Source organism: Phalaenopsis equestris, unplaced genomic scaffold (assembly GCF_001263595.1).
Source record: "Phalaenopsis equestris unplaced genomic scaffold, ASM126359v1 Scaffold000112, whole genome shotgun sequence".
NCBI lineage: Eukaryota > Viridiplantae > Streptophyta > Magnoliopsida > Asparagales > Orchidaceae > Phalaenopsis > Phalaenopsis equestris.
Window position 1 is genome coordinate 895235 of NW_018164554.1, and position 23008 is coordinate 918242.

The window sequence follows — 23008 nt, forward strand, 5'->3', positions numbered from 1 at the left end:
TTATCATTATTATTCATACAATTATTATTATTACTGAATTTGAACTCAATACCACGTATCATTATTATACTAGATAAGTAAGATCAAAACTTATTTGATCCAATAGTCTTACATCCTCAGAATTCCAGTCTATAAGCTTTTTCAATAAATGATAAATTCAATTGTTTTTATCTCAAAAACTACCATAACAACAACAACAATAATAATAATAATAATAATAATAATAATATTATTATTATTATTACATCTTCTCATAATTATGTGTTTTTATTAGCTTTATTTTCTATATTATTATTATTATCATTGTATTAATAATTATTATTACTATTAGAATATTTTAAAATTTTATGTTGTTTTTTTGTTTTCCATATTAACTATAATACTATTATTATTAGTATCATTATTAAACTCTTATTATTATCATTATAATAATAACTTCAATAGTATTATAATTTTTTTAATTTAATGTTATATTATTGATATTATTATTATTATTAGTAGTAGTAGTAGAGTTATTAATATTATTCCTTAAGAATTATATAAATTTATCAAATATATATTTTAGCGGTATATTTGATGAACCATTTTCCCGGTTAGCCAGGCCCAAAGCTTGCTTCCTTAGGGTGCAGGTTCTGCATTATCGTTTTATAACGCTTTCCGTTATTCTAATTTACATTATTTTTCTCCCCGATTCTTATTAGCATTGTATATTTCACCAACAAGGCGGGGCTTATTTTCTCTTTCCGCTTGCGATCGTGTCATTGATCTCGCAGCCTGGCCTTCTTTTCGACAACGGTTGTTTAGGGTGCAGGTTCTGCATTATCGTTTTATAACGCTTTCCGTTATTCTAATTTACATTATTTTTCTCCTGAAACCCTAAACTTTGTCAGCGAAGCTTTCGATTCTGCGCTGCTATGTCTGAATTTCCTTCACGTTAGTCAACCGCTTACAAGTGCTATCAATTCTCCAATTGTACCGAAGGTGCTTTTCCTACTCTTTATGCCGAGCTTCTTTATTTGCTTGTTCTTCCAAACCCCAAGTTCTATCCGTTTTTTAGAAAATTTAGTAGTTTTTTTTATTGCTTTTTGCGTTTGTAGAAATTGGTGGAGGGGTTATGCGAAAACATTCTTTCGCTTTGGTTTGTTTACTGATTTTTGTGGTAGACCTATTGTTGATGCAACTTGGTTGTAAAAGTTCTCTCATTGAGGATTCGGATTAGTGGCTCTTCCCTGACATTCTATCATTCTTTCATATCTTTTCTTTTGTTCCAGCCGACGGCGTGCTCACAAGCACAATATCCTTTCAGGATGATAAGCATGAAGCATGCCGCAAACTAGAAGGGGAAATATACAGAGATCCACAGCATTTGGACAAGGAAGCTCAGTTAACATGAAAGAGATAAGAGAATTCGTGTGACAACAATTAGCCGAGTTTGAAACAAGAATGGCCAGGATGGTGTGGGAAGTCATCGATCACCTTCTCAAGGGTAGCCTCCTAATTAGATATGCCAACCGAATCCTCTGACTCAATCATAAGACCTCTGGCATGAGGAAGCGCCACAGAGGCTGCCCTCCACTCCACCAAAGAAAACGAGGATTACATCTAGATAGCAAGGCATACACCTCTTGTAGCGAGGAGTGAACGAGGGTGTGGAGGTTGACTGAGCTAGAAAACCCTTTCTCTAGGGTGATCGCGGTAGCCATTCCATCAGAGAGATTCAAAATACCATCTCTATACTCATGCAAATTATGTACGGTTCTACTAGACCATGCGACTTCTTTCAAAGCTACGATTTCACTACTTCACATTATTAACATGCTAAAGTGTCATCTTCTTTTAGCACCCTGATTGTTTCCTCCCTTGGGTGATTTGCGTGCTTGCTCCTAGGTGTAATCACCTCATTTTCCGATTTCAAATGAAATTAGCTCCTAAAAATCACAAAAGAACTTGTAGGCCCTACCGCGAATGCTCTAGCAAGCAAAAGGTTCACCAAGGAGCTTTATCACCATATTTCAATGGAAGATGCTAGAAGTGAAAACCTCGATTTGGTAGTTGCCCATGCTGTGCTAGCTGAAGGGCTTCACAAAAGGCCGTTCAAGCATGTACTTGACTTTCAACAACCCAATGTATTGACCGAATTTTTGGAACTCTCTAACAATCACATCACAACTAAAGAATATAAACATGAAACTGGTCCACCAACAGACAGATAGAGGGAGAGAAGATGACCCTGTAAGAGGTTGCACGTTCCTCTTAGGAGTGACGTAGCGCACCAAGTCAAGAATATCGAGGGCAGAGGATGCTTGGAAGGCAAAGGAACATGTCCATTCAAAAGGAAAGTTCGCATAGTTGAAAGGATATATATTGGGTACATACATGATAGGTCACTGCCACAAACACAGAATCTACCGATTGCGACCCCACGTGACTGAGTTAGTGGAGTTAATTCAAACCAAAAAATACTATAAGAAATTGACACCAATGAGGGTATCTGCTAATCTATGTGATCCAAAGAAATATTGCACCTACCAACGTGACCATGATCACCACATTGAAGAATTTTGAAACCCACTAAACCTAGTGGTTGAGCTAATAAAATCTAGTAAGCTGAAGGAATTCATACCACTAACCTAGGAGCAAAGAGAGTGAGAACAACACCAAAGAAGGAAATCGGAAACAAACCTTCCCTACCTTTCACACCTTTACCAATGAAGATATCCCAGTTTATGGGAGTCTATACAATGATGTTGTTGTTACTGTTCTATAGGAAACTATCAGATATGTAGTATATTTATTAAAACCAGAAGCCTCATAAATATCATTTTGAAAAGCATTTAATGAACCTGGGAGATTCTAGCATCAGTCCTACTTCTGGACCACCTTTCTATTTCTTTGGAGAAAGAAAGGAACCAAGAAACATCATGGGCTTGCCAATCATATGGGGGTGTGATAATGGGCAATTCATCGTGATGGCTTATTTTGTGATCGTGAATTCATCGACATGTTAAAATGTGATTTTTGGTTGCCCTTTATAAATATTTTCAAAGTAGTGGTGTTCCTGTACTATGTAGCTGTGAAATTCCCTAGAGCTGGTTGAGCCATCACAGTTAGGAGGACTTGCTATGGTCGATAAGCTGCTACTTGAGGGTCCTAAACCATGTCAAAGAAAGTGCCCTGCCCCAGGACACCCAAAGGAGCAATGACCTGGAAACTATTGAGGCGTTCGAGCAAGTGCAAGCAATCGAAGGGAGATTAGGCATGACTTTCTTACTCAACACAATTTTTGGTAATAAGCACTAGGGAGAGCTGATCACCACACTACAGGAGCATGTCAGCATATTCACTTAGTTAGAAGAAGAAATGCCTAGCCTCGACATCTATATAGCTTGACATTGACTGAATGTTGATCCCAGGGCCAAGGCCGTGAAGCGAAGGATTAGCCTAATTGTCACTTTCTTGATTAGACCCATCCGAGAGAAGGTACATATGTTACTTGAAGTTGGGTTCATCAGCAAAGTCTGGTACCTTGACTAGGTCGTGAATGTTGTCATGGTTAAGAAGGTGAAAAATAACTGATGTATGTATGTGAACTTCATAAATTTTTAAATGCCCAAAAAATAGCTGTCTACTCTCGCGAATATATGCATTGGTGGACTCGACCAGTGGGCACTTAATGATGAGTTTCTTTGATGTTTCCTCTGGATATCACCAAATCAAAATGCATTTGGCCGATAGTGAGAAAATCGTATTCACATAAAGGATAAGTTTTACTGCTATAATAAATTTCATTTAGCCTAAAGAATGTTTGTGTCACATATCAAAAACTAATGGATGTAATTTTTAAAAATAAGAAAAAATAAATTATTGAAGTCTATATTGATGATATATTGATAAAAGGTAAAACCCCATACAACATAGACAAGATCTAAGGGAAACATTTGCAACCATTACGAAATACTAAATAAATCTCAATCCCTTAAGTTGCACATTTAGAGCATTGACAAATAGGTTTTTGGGCTTTCTGCTCACCCCAGAGGGAATAAAAATGAATGCAAAAAAGGTACAAGCAATTTTAGAATTTGGATATGCTTAATCTTATAAACGTCAAGGAACTGCAAAAAGTACGAGATCAACTTGTCGCCCTTAGTCGGTTTTTCTCCCACATTGGAGTGAAGTGTCTAAATTTCTTCAAGGTGCTAAGGAGCTCAAAAAGGTTGTTTGTGACGAGAATTATGAGAACGCGTTCAAATAACTAAAAATTCTTATGACTCATCACCTTTACTGCATGTTGCTAGTTTCGGGGAAGAACTATTTTTGTATCGCGGGGTGGGTGATGAAGTGGTAAGTTTTGTTATGGTCCCGAAGGATGATTGTCGAGAATTCTTTGTCTACTATACTAAAAAGGTTCTAAGCGGTGCCGAACTCGGATGGTACATCATGAAAAAATTGGCTTTCGTGTTTATAGAGGTCGTGGACCTACTTTCAGTTACACTCGATTCACGTCATCATAGATCACACTCTTAAGTCGATACTTGCAAAACCTAACCAATCGGACCGATTACTTAACTGGACAGTCGAACTAAGTGAATTCAATCTCATATATTCGCCTTAGAACACGATCATTACACAAACATTCACCAATTTCTACCGACCTCCCTTAAAGTGACAGACAAGATGAAGTGTTACCATCCAATGAGTTGTTATGGGAGCTTTCTGTTGATGGCGCTTCCATCGTGTTGTGAGTGGAATATGAGGTCGTCTTTTGAACCCCAATGAGTATTTTTCTACTTCAAAATAAGAAGGGTATTTTTCTGCCCCACACTCTAAACATATGGTTCCTTTGACCAACAACCAATCAGAGTACAAAGCCCAAATAGCTGCCTTATGTGTCATCATTAGGAATCAACGTCCAACATCTTGCCACATGTTTGGACTCTAAACTTGTAGTTAATTTAGTAAATGGTCAATATGAAGAGAGTGAAGTTACATTGCAAAGATATATAAAAAGTTAAAGATCAAATCAGGAGGCTCGAGTACTTTAAGCACTTTAAGATTCTACACATTCATATGGTAAAAACCAATTTGCTCTCATATCAAAAATGAAAAATATGAACAAACAGTTGCCGCTAAAGCTTTTCTGTTTCACTATCAAGGCAGTTGAGAACACAGAGATTGAAATTGTGATCCAAGGCTGCCTAGTACAGGTTGATTGGGCAAGCGATTTGGGAGATAAACTAGCTCAACCTACCTTAAACACATAGAAGAAAGTGAATTCTCTCCAGGGGCTGCACACTAACAAATAAGCTACTCTATTTCTGACTAACAATTTGACAAGATGCAGAAAATTTCTCCAAGAGGTGTGTGCAGTGCTAGAAGTAGCTGCTAAAACATCAACTATTTTAAGCCTTTGGACCTGCTTGGTCCCTTTTCCCTAAAAAAATGACAAATGAAGTTCATCTTGGTCATGGTTGTCTGCCTCTTCAAATAGATTGAAGCTAAGGCACTTAACAAGGTCACCACAATCGTGGTTTCAAACTTCATATGGATTGACATCATTTGCAGGTATGATCTGCCCTTAACCATTGTTACAAACAATGACCCCTAATTCTCCATTAAGATGATTAGGAAAATGTTGGAACCAGGACATCAGTTTTAAATTCCAGTCGGTTAATTTATACGACTCAAAATTCTATTATTTTTCTAGTTAAATTTTCTATTTTATTTCATACTTATCATGATTTTACGCTTGTGACGAATATATTTGTTGTCTTTGCAGGTTACAAGTGTCGAGTGCGCTTTACAAATTCAAAATACAAAGTCACCCAATTGAGAGGAACGACATAATTATGTAGACCGTTGGCGTAATTACGCTGGGCTCTTTGTTCGATCGTTGTAATTACATAGGATTTTTGCATAATACGCCTGGCCCGTCATAGCTACACTACTTCAGGCGTGATTATGCTAGCGTCTGTCTAACCACGGATTTGAACTGGCATGTTTTGAGCATATGGGTAGCCCTAATGTTATATAAGGAGATTATTTGAAGGCTTATAACACTTACCGGCCTTTGAGGGCTTTGCCTCTAGGGTTTAGGAGAGTCTTTGTAGCTCTAGGGTTTCTCCCTAGGGTTCGCTCGAGAGAATTTTTTCATGTCATCCTTTTTTCATGTTCTTATCTTGAGAGTTTGAAGATGTTATGAGAAGAAATTGAGTGCAATTGTACGAGGGAGATCTACAAAATGCTTACAGAGAGGTTCATGGTGTATTGTTAGGACTGTTGACTCGGCTGTGAACTTTTTGTACTTCTTGTATTATTTTTCTTTTTATGCCCGCAATAATAATTTTTGTATTTTCTTTTCTTGATTAATTTCAAGCCCCGGACGGGGTCGTGACAAAAGTGGTATCAGAGAAAATGGTTTAGATTTAACAACATGAATCTTAATGGAAAGAATTAGTAGGATGATTAAATTAAGTTATAAATAATAGAAATTAAAATATTAACTAAATCTAATTAAATTATTTTGTTGTTATTTTATTATTATGGATGATCAGGAGAAAGATGTCAAAGATAATAATGTAGAATTTGTTGTACCCCAAAATATCACTATTAATGCTGGTGTATTTTCTTATATGATGAATGTTGCGACTCAGCTGATTAAGAATTCACAATCTCAAGCTACTGGCAGTGGAACACCGATGGTTAAGTACTTGAAACTCTTTTAGAATATGTGTCCATTTTATTTTCTGAGGCATGAGACCTAATGAAAGTTGAAAATGACTATTGAGAGTGGAGAAGATTTTGGAGTTGTCTTGTTTCACCAGAGAGGAGAGTTGCACTGGTCACTTTTGCTTTTTAAGGGAAAACTAAAAGATGGTGGCAATGATAGATGCAAGAGAAGTTTGGAGGTAGAACCATCCACTTGGTGCAGTGAGACGAGTTTGTGAGAACTTTCAGAGATTAGTTTGTACCACTGTCACTTAAGAAACAAATGCAAGATAAATTCATTAGATTGCTACAAGGATATCGATCGATCATGCAGTTTGAAGCGTAGTTCACTATGCTATTGAGATATGCACCACAACTCGTTCCAAATGTAGAAGAAAATTGCCACATATCTCTTTATGGATTAAAAGATTTAATTAGACAGCTACTATTGTCACTTGGGACTGAAGATTACTCAATGCTAGTTGAGAGGGCTAAGTGAGTTGAAATTGATTTTCAATAGACTCAGAAGCGTGAAGATTTGCACAAGAAAGAGTTTGGAAGAAATAACACCAATAGTTCATTCAAGAGAATCTTATGGGAAGAAGAAAAATTCCGATACTGGTGGAGTTCTTAGCCAGGCTGACAGTAGCACTGCAGAGTCCTGTGTTAAGTGTGGGAAGCAACATTGTAGTGAATGTTTATTTGATTTGAAGGTGTTTTATTAATGCAGACAGCCTGGACATCAGATTAGAAATTATTCTAATTTTGTTCAGAGATCTACATCAGTTGCTAGCCCAGAAATGGATTCTACGTAGAGGAATTTTTAAGAAAGATCTACTGTTAGAAGTGTTCAGCAAAGGATAACAAAAGTTGTTATTGTGGCTCGTAAGGAGCAACCAAGACTGAACACTTTACCATGAGTCTATTCTTTAACTCATCAGGAACCTGAAGAACCCGTTGCCATTGATGCTGATGCATAGAATTTGATATGCTTTACTCATCACATGTTAAGAAAGACTTTTGTTATTATTTGATGTTTCATCTATATAATAATTAATTGGGATGGAGGTCATGAATTTTGAGGGCGGAATTTTATAAGGAGAGGAGATTATAATAATTGTTTTTTTTACAGCTTTAAAATGTATCACAAATTTTACATCCCTTAGATTTCGACCGAATCAATTTTATAAAATTCTACATATCAAATCGATCAATTTGATATATAACACTATATATGCATTTTGAATGTAATATGAGATATTAAATTTTGAAGTTCTAATTTTAATTAACTTAATTAACCCTTGATTATATCCTTAATTTGCATGATTACTGTTCTCAATCGACATTCACGTGATATTTAGCTCTGGATGCGTCGAAGGGCTTGGTTCCTTAATCTAGAACCTTCACATTTTCTTCCTCCCCTCTTATGGTTCCTCTTCCCGCAAGCTCCTATGTTTGGCTCCTGTAGCACAAGGCGTAAATAGAGCGGGCGATCAACAGAACCAAGAGCCAAAAATCTCTGTAGGGAGCTTCAGGGAGAAATCATTGAGTATAAAACCATCTTTCAAGCTATTTGAGATATTACTTTCCTCATGTTTTCATTTTGGCATTTGACACAAATTTGTATATTTTTTGGTTTTTTGATAGCTTTCATGAAGGCAAGCTTGTGTAGGAAGCAAAGAATTTGGTCTGTAGGCTTTCGTAAGGGATTTTATTGGGAAATCAACGAGCTAAAGTGAGGTGTAAGGGAATAAGAAGAAGAAGGAAGAATAATAAGCAGTTTCAGAGAAGGGCTAGTTATGTCGAGAACTCCATTTGGTAAGAAAGTTATGTTGTGATTAATCATGAAATGAGGCAATATATCATGAAATCCTAAGATATTTATAAATGAAACGAGCATGTGGAAACTCATCGTAAGACTGCTCCGTCAATTGAGATAAAATAATTCTATGTTAATTTGAGAAAAATAATCTAATTAATGGAAACTTGCTTGAATCTTAAACTTTGATATTATGTTGTATAAGTTATTAATTTCAATATAAAGGTTATCGTGACACCAAGCTAGCTATTGAAAATTAAGAATCTAACGTGGCAACCAAGATGAGTAATTATATTTCAAAATTTCAATAATATTTTTTATTTCAAAATATATATTTGACTTCATTTATGCTCTAGTTCAATAGATTTAAATTATAATAGATTCTTCATAATGTTAAATAGAAAAATATGCATGATAGAAAAGATATGCTTGATAAAACAGATATACGAGACATACATGATATAAATGATAGGAAAAATATGCATGATAGGAAAAATATGCACGATAAATAGATGCATATAGAATAAATTTGCATATTAGTAGATGAATGAAGATGTCTTGAAAGAATGTATATTATGAAGAATGAAACAACTTATATATAATTGCTAGTATGTACATGTTAAGAGGAGGAGTTTACCCCCTAATGGTATAGGCAGGCATCAGTTTACTCGCATGTGTGGTTGTTTTCCCACCACCCCTGTAAATTAGATCATCAACCCTTGTGCCGATTGGAGAATATCAGCTAAGTGCGAGTAGGCAGCTTGCCACCTAAAAATTATGATGTTTAGATTGCTAACCACTTTGTCGATGCAAACATCTCATCCAGGGGCAAGTAAGAACCTTTCCTCCTTTGACAATTGTGATGTTTAAATCGTTAACTGCTGTGCTGGCGGTATAATATCGGTCAGGGGTGTGTTAAGTTATGTTTTTATGATGCTTCTCAAACAGACAGATATGCATTTTAAGAGCATAATATAAAAGTAAAGTTAAAGTTAAGGCTTGTACAAGTTTAGATTATTTATTGAGTAAACTTCATTGATACATACATTAGATTATTATAAGATTTTTTTATAGAAATATGAAATACTGATATGTATTTTGTTTTCTCTTTTTTTGAGTTACTGTAATTTAGAAGTATGGTTACTCTTGAGTTATCTTTTGATAACTCATTATTTTGTTTTAATATTTTTTTTCTAAATTTTAAGCTTTTGAATAAGATAAGTTGAAGATGAGCTAATGTGTACAAGAGGCAAGAACAGTAATCAAACAGGCAAAGAAACTTCTACTTGTTAATTAAATTGCTTTCTTTAGTGGTCCGTTTATGAATATTTGAATATTAAACTGTTAGTGATATAAATAACAGAACAGAGAGTTTATTTTTACCATTCGACCGTCAATTTCCATCTTTGTTAATTTCAAGCCCCGGAGTGGATCGTGACAACTGTGTGCGATTCTAAGTTCTCAGATCTCACATGTATAACAACCTAGTGCTTTTTCGAGTAAAATAAAATACAGACATCAGTAAACATCAGTCTCATGACAGTTACAAAATAGAAACTCCGAATTTTGGAAATCAAAGGTTGAAGGTAGTGTGCTATGACTGTCATGAACCTGATTATAGAAAAAGAACATGTCAAAAGTTGCTAAAAAAGAACTAGAAGGGTTCTAAATCATAGTAATCTCATATGGTCCCTACTACTGAGGCCTCTTGTAGTTACTCTCTCGATCTCTACAAATGAATATGGCAAGTTCATCAAATTTCAAGAACATCTAAGAAATCCCCATCTATCACGTCCCTTGTCAAGTTAGGTAACAATGATACTTGTCTTCTTTCATCTTTCACATAATTATTGGTCATTGATTCTAGTGCTACAGATCATATGACAAGTAATCCAAAACTCTTTTCTACCTTTCATAAACTCTTATATTCCATCATTTTAGCAGATGAATCTACCTCTAATGCTCTTGGTTTCGACACAATCAATATTACACCCACATTGCTTCAAACTTCTGTTCTCAATTTACCTCTTTTCGCTTTTAATTTGTTTCTGTTAGCAAAACTACATGTGCTCTTGATTGTTGTATCTTATTCTCTTCTGTTCATTGTCTATTTCAGGATATGATGAATAAGATTATTGGTAAAAGATGAAAATTTGGGGGCTATACATTTTGGATAATGAGATACCTCAACCCATAGCTTGTTTTAGTACCTTATCCCTTTTTGAGATTCATTGTCAATTAAGACATCCATTCATATCAATGTTGAAAAAGTTGTACTCTCAGTTTCAGAAGTTATCATCTTTATATTGTGGGTCATATCAATTTGCTAAACACCATTATTTATCTTCTGTTTCTAGAATCAATAAAAGAGTCATTCATAGTCTTGAGTTGGCTCATTCTAATATGTGGGGTCATTCATAGTCTTGAGTTGGCTCATTCTAATATGTGGGGATCTTATCCTATTTTATCTAATATTTTGCCACTTGTGTGGATGATTTATCTCGTATGATTTGACTTTAATTTATGAAATCTCGTTTTGAGGTACTGCATATTTTCAAACTTTTTGCGTCGAAATTAAAACTCAATTCAATATTTCGGTTAAAGAATTTGAGAATGTTAATGCCAAAGAATATTTTTTTGCACCCTTTCAGATGTATATAACACAAAATAGGATGCTTTAACACTCTATCTCAAAATAGAATTGATGAAAGTAAACATGGACATCTTTTTGAGACAGCTAGAACCCTTTTCTTTCAAACGAATGTGCCCAAACAGTTCTGGGCTGATGCAATTTCTATTGCTTGTTTTTGATCAATCAAATGCCTTCTATTATTATATAAAACCAGACACCCTACAAAGCTTAATTTTTAGCTTACTCTCTTTTTCCTATTAAACCACACATATTTGGTTGCACTTGTTTGCACTTGTTTTGTTTTTGATACTCGCCCGCAAGTGTCCAAACTTGACCCGTAGTCCTTAAGGTCTGTCGTTCTAAGTTATTCTCACTTACAAAAATGGTATCAATGTTTTTTCCTTTCTTAAAAAGGTACATGGTTTTTGCTGATGTCACATTTTATTAACAAATCACAGTCTTTGTTAACTCATCAGTGTCTAAATCCTCACCAGATTCTAATGAGTTGTTAACATACCCCATCACAAGTTCAGATCTAGCTCCAGCCTCATCTCTAATGTTTCAGCCCAAGCCACTTATCACTAATATTTACTCGAGAAGACCTCACTCCCATGATCTGAGACCGGCATCGGTATCATTTTCCTCTGGGGATCCTCCTCTCAGTGATCTTGATTTAGCCATTGCTCTTTGAAGAAGAAAACATCAATGCACCCATCCCATTTTTTCATCTTAATTATAATCAGTTTTCTTTCACTTCATGCTCATTTGTTGCTTTTCTTGACTTTGTTGTTGTTCCAAGATTTGTTCTGTAAGCCTTATCCTTTGGTGATGCTTGATGAGATGAATGTCTTAACTGAAAATGAAACATGGGAACTTGTTGAACTACTTTATCGAATGAAGGTTGTTGGCTATAAGCGGGTCTTTGTAGCTAAGTTTTATCCTGATGGATTTGTAGCTCGTCTCAAAGTTTGTTTGGTGGCTAAGGGCTGCTCAAAACTTATGGGATTGACTACTTGGACATATTCTCTTTGGTAGCTAAGTTAACTTCAGTTTGCCTACTCCTATCGTTGGCTGCAATAAATAATTAGCCCCTGCACCAGCTGGATGTGAAGAATGCTTTTCTGAATGTTGATCTGTTGGAAGAGGTATGCTTGGAGCAATCTCCTGAGTTTGTTGCTCAGGAGGAGTCTGAGAAATTATGTTGTCTTCGGAAATCTCTGTACGAATTGAAGTAAAACCCTCGAGCATGGTTTGGAAAATTTAGCTAATCATTAGAAGGGCTTGGGATGCAGAAAAGTAAAAGTGATCACACTGTATTCTATAAGCAATCTGTTTGAGGAATCATTTTATTTTTGATTTTTTTAATGACATTTTTATTACTTGAAGTGATGCACAATAAATCTTATCAATAAAATCATTGCTTCAAAATAAGTTTAGTACTAAAGATTTGGGTTTCTTGAAGTACTTCTTGGGGATTCAGGTATCAATGAGCAAGAAAGGTTAAACCATGCAGTACTCAACGAATGTATGTGTTGGATTTGTTAGTAGAAATTGGAAAATTAAGGGTCAAACCATGCAGTACTCTGATGCTTTCTAATCAACAACTTACCAAGGATGAAAAGCTTTTTAATGATCCTGAACGGTATATGAAGTTAGTGGAAAAGTCAAACTATCTCACAATAACTCGTCTTGATATTGCATATTCAGTTAGTACTATAAGTAAGTTTATGTCTTCCCCTCAGTTCATCATTAGAGAGCTCTTTGACAAGGTATTTATATCAATATTACGGGCATTAAAATATTGAATATTTCTCTGATGCAAACTTGACAAGTTTCAAAAATCGAAGATCCATTACTGGATATCGCGTCTTTGTTGGTGGTTATTTGGTCTCATGGAAGAGGAAGAAACATAATGTATTGTCGCGATCCAATGCTGAATTTGAGTATCGAGCGATGACACAAGCTTCGAGTAAGTTGATGTGGGTTTTCCAATTTCCGATCGAATTGGTTTTATGACTACTCCAACAAAGTTGTGGTGTGATAACCAAACTGCAATTCATATTGCGTCTAATCTTGTCTTCCATGAAAGAAGAAAGCATATTGAGATAGATTGTCATTTTGTTCGTAAAATGATTTAACAGAATTTGATATCTATAACTCATGTAAAAGACTAGGGAACAACTAGGAGGCATCTTCACAAATGCCCTTAATAGAATAAGGGTCACTTGTATTTGTAACAAGTTGGGCATAATTAACATAAATGCTCTAGGTTGAGGGGGGGTATTATGGAAAATACTAAATATAAAGATTGTTTATTCGAAAGTTTGTATATTAGGTAATCTAATTAGAGGAGATTTAATATCAGGTTTTTTCTATATTAGGTATACTCTTAATCTGGAGAGAGGCGAATGTCTATAAGTTTTAACATATGATTTCAGAGCTTTACTTATATAATAGTAAATATTTTGTTGTTTGTTATCTTCTATTGTCTTTAGTTTTGTGGTTTATTTTCTTTCTAATGAATAAATAATCTATGGCATATAATATTTGATTACATTTGAGCTAATTACATTTCAGAGTTTGTTGACGTTTGTGATATTCATTGACCTACATGCTATTAAAATAATTCACCTGTCTGCAACCCATCCTTCATCGTGAGGTTTTGTGGCTTTGCAGTGCATTTTGATGGATGAGAATGGAGATGGGAGAAATGCCGATTCTTATGGCGTGTTGTTGTATTATAACTACACCCCTATACCTGACGTTGCTTCCCTAGCCAGATTCTATGATGCCCATTGCCAATCATTAAAACTCTTTGGCCGCATCCGGGTTAGCCTTGATGGCGTCAATGTCACTGTGAGCTCTGTTTTTCATAAGGCTTTAATCTATATGAGAAATTTATTTATTTTGCAAAAAGTTTAGAACTTGCAATTTGTGATTTCTTGTGTCCATTGATCCTTTTATTAGATTGGAGGGAAGTTCTCAGCTTTGGAAGAGCACATAGCAGTTATGAGTTCAAACAGCTTGTTTGATGGTACCGACTTCAAGCTAGCATCTAGCGGTCATCCTTCAAATGAAAGTATTGCAAGGGAGTGCGGGTTTACTTCTCTCTCTGTTCGGATTGTTAAGGTTCTTTATTTGGCTAATATAGCTTCTAGTTCATGATTTTTAAATTTATGGTTTGAGGAAAATTAAGCCATTAGTGAAGTTGCAGCAGATGCTTGAAATTCTTATTTTACTTATCATTCACTAAATGTGATAGTTTAAAATGTATATTATACTTTCCAGTGGTGAAGTTATTCCGGTGATTAGACTTCACTATTTTTGGTTTTGCAAGATCTGGTGACATTTAAATTTGATCGATTAGTTTAATGCCTTTGCTCTTTCAATATTGACAGGAGCTGGTAACTTTTATCTCCAATCCTTTGTTGAAATCGCCAGTGATCTCAAATGCTGGAAGGCACCTCTCTGCATCAGAATTCCATTATGTTCTGCATCAGGCTGCTAAGTGTGCTACTGATGGTTGATTGACAATTATCTGAGATCAGTATTTTTTTTTTTACTTTAACCATAAATATTAGAGCCTCTGATGGAAATTCTTATTTGCAGGAAATGCTTTGCATTATGGGGCAAAAATGCAGAATGAGAATATTGTATTGTTGGACGCAAGGAATGTGTATGAGACTAGGATTGGGAAGTTCAAAGTATCAAATATTAATACCCTGGATCCAGAAATAAGGCAGTACAGTGATTTAGCTTCGTGGATAGATAAGTACTCTGAAAGGCTTCGTAACAAGGATGTTCTGATGTAAGTATTACTGTTGTTATTTTACTAGTACAAGTGTTTGAGGACCAAATTGGTATGAAGTATTTAAACAGTAGATATTATCCTAGTACAACCTTATGGAATTGATTGATTTGAGTTTTTGATGGGATATTTAAAAGCAACATCAAGTACATGTACATACAATAAATTATAACTCGAAACTAAATCAGTTCACTTTAAAATAATATTTTTATCTTAAAAAAATTATTCTCATTCAAGGCCCTATGCATGCAACTCAAAACCATATTTAATTTAGTGAAAAATTCATGGAAAATAGTATTCTTATCTAAATTTCCAACTTTTCTCTTCTTCTCTTCTTCCTTTCTTCTCCTTTTCCTATTTTTGTTCCCTTCTTTTATTTTATTCTCTTTCTTTCTTTCCTTGCTCAAACCTTAGTCCTCACCTCTTGTCTCCAGCTCTTTGTTATGGCATAAGGGAATAGGAATTGCTTGGGTGTGATTATACAAGTGTTTATATAAATATAAATATATATATATATTATATACTATTAGTTATTCTATTAGTTCATCTTTGATGTCCAATTGGCCTCTGCATTGTTTGCATGCATATGAGGAGAATATAAAGTCTCTATAGTAATGATAGACGGATAAGCACTAAATTTAATTAAAATTTCAGGAAAATTAATTTAGTGAGAAATTAATTAATAATTGATCATATTTTATTTATTTATATATATTTTTAGTATATTAAAAGGATCAAAATAAAATATATAATTTATGAAAATATGTTTTCTTGTTATAGAGATGTGTGAAAAGGAGGTTATAAATTCTACACGTAAATTTTTTATTATCTTCTTCTTAATATTTTGGGGTATTATAATTTTCCTTATAAAAATTTTGTCATGGGACCTCTTTTCCTCAATGATCAATTAGACAGATGAAGTATTTTTTTTTCACATCATACTCTCGTTCCCTTTTTATTTGACATTGACTTGAGGAATTTATCAATTTCTCAACTTTTAATATCAATTTCTTATATTATTTCAGGTTCTTCAATATAAGTAAGGTTTTTAGCAACTCAATTTCAATATGTGATATTCTCTGATTTGTATGTATAAATCATTTTTCTAGCTTTGATATATAGTGTCATGCATATCAAACATGTCTGCTGGTAGTACTAGTTTATAGTCAACTTTTCTAAAGTTCAGTTATTTCAAATGTTCCTATATATCTGGGATTGAACGCCACTCAGCCAAATCTAATGGCACATTTCATAGGTCTAAGTTTCAAAAATATAAAATCGCCAACTTCAAATTTTACCATTCTATCTCTTAGGTTATATTTTTGTTACCAATACTGAATAGTTTTCAATTTATCTCTATTAATCTGATTTTGTTTAGTCTCAACAACTAATTTAGGACCTATCAACTGTCTTTACCTCAAACTAACTTAATGATGCTCAGCATTTACTGCCATATACTGTTTCTTAATGCTGAGCATCATTAAAATGTTAATTTTAAGTTGGCACCAAAATTCAAAACACAATCTCAGCAATTTTCTAATATTTAAATAATCCTTTATAATTGGTCGTCAATCTGCGGATAAGATATTGAAATAATATATAACGTTGTGCCCAAACTCTCATGAAAACTCTTTCAGAATATAGGAGTGAACCTGTAGTTTTTGTTTGACAAGATTATCTTTGGTATGTCACATAATCTCACAATTTCTTTTATATGTAATCTCTTAAGGTTTGCAATTGAATCTGTTTGTTTTATGAACAAAATGTGAGCGGACTTGATCTATTTGTCAGTTATAACTTAAATGTAATATTTCTTGGTTTTGAATTGTGAAATTCAATAGCAAATTCTATTACAATTTCTTTCTACTTCTGCTCTAGGAAAGATAAGAATGTATACAATTGATCTCTGATATTCGACCTTTATAATTTGATAGGTTGCACATTTTGACACATATTCAAATACATTCTTCCTTATACCTAGCCACCAAAATATTAATTTAAAGTTTTTATACATCTTAGTGCTCCCTGGGTGAACTAAATTTGATGAGATAGCCTCTCTAGTGCCTACTTTTGAATTAAATTTTAAAGGTTTTCTTAATTGGCCATTCATTTTTGTTTTTTTTGGATAGTCACTGTTTTATTTAAGCATGCAATTGTACGTTCTTCATGAGTTACAACACCTTTATTGCCAATACCAGTGATATATTGGATACCTCAAAATAACCTTTGAAAGTAAGGTAAGAACTAGGGCAGCAATCATCAATTCATTTGCTTGAATGTGCTTCTGCACACATGGCCATCACGGGATTATGCATATCAACATATCGGAACATGGAGATAGATGCTGTAGGCTTTAAGGTATTGCTCTGGATGCTAATTTGTTACTTTTTGATGACTCATAGGGGCTTTTACTCTAGTATGGTCACACCCTTGAAATATGCCAATTACATTAAAGAGAAATAAAAAATGTTACGACAGTAATAAACAGTGCCAGAAAAAAGACCGGCACGGTCAAAATCAACAAAAAGGAAAAAAGAAGTGAGAGTTATCCACCTCCCTATCAAAAAATCTATCATGTAAAGCCTATGAGCACAAATATGTGCAGTCATATTTTTTTTTCTATATATATGTTGAAACAAACCTATTTAAAAATAGTCAAAAAATTCATGTTTTCAGAGTTGAGCGGATTCCCTACCTCCTTGGAGTTAGCATGATTGAGGGAGAGAAAACAGTTGCGGTTGTCACTTTCAATAATAATACTTTTAGCTTCATACATCCAAGGCTCAATGAAACTTTTGACAGAACAGATGGCACGAAGCTCTACAAACTTTTGATACGACAGTCAATTGGTATCCCATTGCTTTGGAAAATGGAACTTTTAGGGGTGTTAATATGGACTCTCTTCAAGTCTTGCAGTTTTGGTTAGCTGGTCTGTATTTGGCCTTGTAGTGTGTCATTATCTATTTGAAATAAAGGTTGATAGTGGTATTGGAAAAATTCTAGCAACAAAAATGTTAATAAAATCTACTATGAAAATGAAAGGTATCATGACAATACAATCACTGCAAAAAGTTTTTTTAGATCAGATAAGAAGTTTATACTTAATCTTCAAGGTTTTCTAGCAATGCTTTTGCTAGCTCCATCCACATTCAGCTCTTTCAGGCAAGCCTCCATGCAGATCCTGCATAAGGGATTTCCGGAGCAGATTCATGTCAAGGCTATATTAGTGAGTTAATATGATTGCATGAAAAACTTGTACAGGTTCCGAGAAGAAATTTTGGTGTCATAGAATAAGTTTGACCAAAAGAGCTTTGAAGTACGTTGTGACCTTATGCCGGCCAAAACAAGAGCATGACTACCCATCTCTGTAATGAAAGTTTTTTTGGAGTTTTGATAAGATTGTCCAACAGGAATGGAAAATTGTTTGGCTTGTGAAAGTCTTACCTGATTGAGTACAATTTTGATGAAAATACGGATTACAAGGAACCTAAAAAATATGACTGCCATTTGATTCATCTTATTTGATTGAACTGCACTTTAAATGAGCATAGATTGACTTAATTAATTTGCAATGCTTTGACCGTTTGAATGAAGTTTATGCATGCTTGAACTAACCAAAACAATGCTATAATTTGCCTAAATGACCATAACTAGCCTTGAATCTCTCTACAATCAAACAATCTTTTTTCCTCCTCAAGTTGTCATGGACTTGTACAAAGTGAAAGGGGGTGACTAAAGCTTCTTTGGCTGTCACCTTTGTCATTGGGAGGCTAGAGGGCTCAACTCCTTAAAATCAGCCCAAATGAAGAGCATGTTGGTATTCTCAGTGACATGAAGTCCAAAATACATGGTCTTCTCATTATCATTATTTGCTCATTTTGCCATCGTAAATCTTCAAAATTAAGATATTATCTAAACTATTGCAATTGCTATGTTCCACCTTATCATGATTTGTTAATCTAAAAAATTACTTCTCTTGATGAGAAAAGTTGATATTTTTAATGATCGTTAATGTTTTTGGTTGTTGAATTTAAATGAGGCAACATAACTTGTTGGAATCTTCCCATCGATCCACCAAATGAAGTTCTAAGCCTATATCTCTTGAAGAAAGATTTTTTATTGGAGGCAATTTAAATGGATATGTGGTAGAGTGGTTGAAGATTTTAGAAATATTCATGGTGGCTACGGTTATGGAATGATTAATGAAGAAGGTATAACTATATTAAATTTTGCTTCAGTGCATGATTTTATTATTTATTGCTAATATGATTTTATTATTGCTAATATTTTATTTAAGAAAAGAGATTAGCATATTATTACTTATAAGAATGGATCTAATAAAACACAAATTGATTATTTTCTTATGAGAACAGATCGTCGAGAATGTAAGGATTGTAAGGTCATTCCAAATGAAAATTTAAGTACTCAACATCAATTATTTGTTTTGGATTTTAAGATGAAGAGTTGCAAGATGAAGAATATTAGGAATCATTTTCATAGAATTAGATGAGAGACACTTAAAAGACAAATAAAATTATTTTTCTGAGTAAACTTCAAGATTTCAAGATTTGAGATGTTTATGAAGAAGCAAATTCTATGTGGAATAAAGTAACAAATACTATTAAACAAGTGACAGAAGATGTACTTGGAGAACCAAAAGAAAAAATTTTTATAAATAAAAATAGTTGGTGGCGGAATAATAATGTGTAAGAAAAGATAAAATATAAGAAATTGTGTTATAAAAATTGATTAAATGTAAAAATCTAGAGAATTGGGAAAAATATAAGATGACCCGTAGAGTCTAAGAGAACAATTTGTGACGCTAAAAATTCTTTTAGTGATGTTTATAATGAATTAGATATTAAAGAGGGTGAAAAATATATGTATAAACTAGCCAAACAAAGAGAAAAGAAAGGTAAAGATTTAATTAAGTAAAGTGTATTAAAGATGAATATTAAAAAGTGTTTTTCTTAGAAAAAGATATTCAACATAGGTGGGTGAGCTACTTTGATATACTTAGTTTCTGAAAATATAATCGAACTTAGTGATCTTAATATCTTTAATAATAATAAAATATTTTATTTTTATTGTCACATTTTTAAAAAAAGAAATTGAGGAGGCTTTAAAGAGAACCAAGGGTGGAAATTCAGTAGGACCTGATGATATCCCCATTGAAGTGGAATATCCTAATTGAATTATAGAAATATTTAGGAGATTTGGAAGTTTCTTGGCTTACCAAACTCTTTAATATTATTTTAAAAACTAAAAAGATGCCTAAGGAGTGGAGTATTTTGGTTCTCATTTTTAAGAATAAAGGGGATGCACAAGATTGCATAAGAGTGAACAAATTCTAGAGGAATTAAGTTGATGTGTCATACTTTAAAATTATGGGAGAGGGTACTTGAACATAGGTAAGACGTGATACAAAGGTTTCTCATAATCAGTTTCGAGTTATGCCTGACAGGTTTACTATGAAAGTTATACATTTATTGAGAGGTTTGATGGAGAAGTACAAAGAGAAAAAGAAGGATTTACATATGATTTTTGGATAAAAAGAAGGATTTACATATGATTTTTATTAATTTAGAAAAAGCTTACGATAAGGTTCCAAGAGAAGTCCTTTGGAGAGTTCTAGAGAAAAAAGTTGTCGATATGACTTCTATTCAAGTCCTTAAAGATATGTATGCTAGAGCTATTACTTTTGTTCGGACAGAAGGTGGATTGACCAAGTATTTTCCTATTTATGTTTGATTACATCATAGATCGGCTTTAAGCCCATATCATTTTGTTTTTGTTATGGATGCTCTTACTAGACATTTACAAGAGGATGTACCTTGTGTATGCTTTTCGCTGATGATATCCTTCTTGTGGATAAGACTAGAGAAAGAGTTCAGGAAAAGCTTGAATTATGGAGGTCTACATTTGAGTTTAAAGGCCTTCATTTAAGTAAAACTAAAACTGAATACATGGAATGTAATTTCAATAGTAATATATTTAGTGATAAAGTTGTGACTATGAGTGATCAAATCATTAAAAGGTGTGAACGTGTTGGGTCTATTGTTTAGAGTGATGGTGATATAGATGAGGATGTTATTAGTAGAGTTGAAGTTGGTTGGTTGAAGTGGAGGATTGCTTCGGGCCTAATGTGTAATAGAAAAGTACCGCTTATACTGAAAGGAAAATTTTATAAGATGGTGGTGAGACCTGCAATGCTCTATGGTGCAGAATGTTGCTGAGATGAGAATAATTAGATGGATGAGTGTCTTGACGCTTAGAGACAACATGCAAAATGAATATATCCGTGATAGGGTTGGTGTAGCTCTAGTGGCAGACACGATTAGAGAGAGTCGTCTTAGATGGTTTGATCACATTAAACGTCTACCATCTATGATTTGGTTAGGTGAGTAGATGTTTTAGCTTCAACTGATATTAAAAAAGACAAAGGTAGACCTAAAAAATTTTAGCATATTATATAAAAAATGATCTTAATCTATTATAATTAAATAAAAATATGACACTCAATAGGACACAGGAGAAAAATGATTCATGTAGCCGACCCCACTTAGTGGGATAAAAGCTTGTTGTCGTTGATCAAAGGTGAAGGCAACTTCAATCAAATTCTTAACTAATTTTTACTATGAGGCTTGGATGATTGCTTTCGCCCATTATGAGTAAACATCAACCAATAATTTGGTTATTTCTACATTGATCATGACCAAGTCTGTAAATATGTATTTTGATTAATTCATTTAAGGGTTCTTGAGCCTGAAATCGGAGGGAGCTATGGAGACTAGGATAAATCTCTGCCCTATTTGCATTCAAAACCTGACCATGACTTTCAAACCAGTCTTCATTGTTGATAGTTTTTGTGCTGCATGCCTGTAACGGCTTAGACGGGATACTCTTTTGACATTCAACTAAGTCTGGTGGTTTTGCCTTCCATGCCTTCCACTTCACAAATTTTGGCCTCTTCTATCATAACATGTTTGGAAATTTATCTGCTAAGGACTATTATATACTCTCTGGCTCCTACCTAACACACAATAATACTATTATTTGTAGCAGTAATTTCATTAAAAAAAAGATTGAATGTGTGGACTTGAACAAAAAAACATTTTTGTTGAAATAATTTTGAAAAGTTTGATTTGCTTTTGGATGATGTTTTTGTCCATAAAATAGTAGTTTGTTTTTTCAAATTTTTGTTAGTTCATATGAAACTTGATTACCCAATAGCTTGCCACATTAATTGCATGGGCAAATATCTGATATATTTTTGTTTACGTTTCAGGTATTGCACTGGGGGCATAAGATGCGAGATGGCATCAGCCTATATCAGATCAAAAGGTTCAGGTTTTGAGAACGTGTTTCAGGCAAGTCACCCTGAAGGAATTATTCAGAAGTTTTGTTTTTTATTTTTAATTTTAAACTTCAGTTTTTCTTCTACTTGTGTGTCATGGGACCACTTGTTTATCATTTACTAACTGACATCAAAGATGTAGTGTTTATTGTGTGTCACATAAGATGTCTATTTATTTATTGGCTATCATTTTGCCATTGACTAATTTTATATTATGATTATATGCTCAATTTTATGATATTTATTCTTATTTTTCATTTTGTATCTATTAGCGGCCAATGAGTAGCTTATTATTTTTTAAAGGACTGTTTTTTTCATTTTTATGGAAGTTTTTTTCATTTGAATTAAGAGTATTGATTATAAATAGTTCAGTATTGTCATCTCTTTCTTCATGCTTCGAGAATTGAGATCCTCATCTTGGGGTTTCCATAACTCATTCCTTGTAGAATTAGCGCAAATTGCAAGTTCTCTTAACCCATAGTTCTTACGCTGGTAGCATCACTTTAGTTTCGATCTTCTCAAACCTATAAGCCATGAGTTCCTGCATAATAGTCTAATCTTCAGAAAATGCATGTGGACTCTCTCATCTAGCTGTATTTTTTTATTTCTAGTGTTGTTAAGTTAAGATATTCTGGTCATATTGCGCAGGACTAGAAGTTGATTGTAGAATGGGATAAAAAAAAAAAA

At 33.8% G+C, this 23008-nt stretch overlaps 1 protein-coding gene across 9 annotated transcripts; it reads left to right on the plus strand.

Annotated features, from left to right (window-relative positions):
• Positions 1-581: 581 nt before the first annotated feature.
• LOC110020927 (rhodanese-like domain-containing protein 6) lies at positions 582-22334 on the plus strand (the record flags this gene model as incomplete). Of its 9 annotated transcripts, XM_020719217.1 has the most annotated exon segments (8): positions 694-811; positions 891-981; positions 5777-5861; positions 13833-14012; positions 14124-14285; positions 14555-14678; positions 14766-14964; positions 22253-22334. In XM_020719217.1, coding segments are annotated over 5 exon segments (738 nt in total), but the record flags the coding sequence as incomplete, so codon positions are not given.
• Positions 22335-23008: the final 674 nt, after the last annotated feature.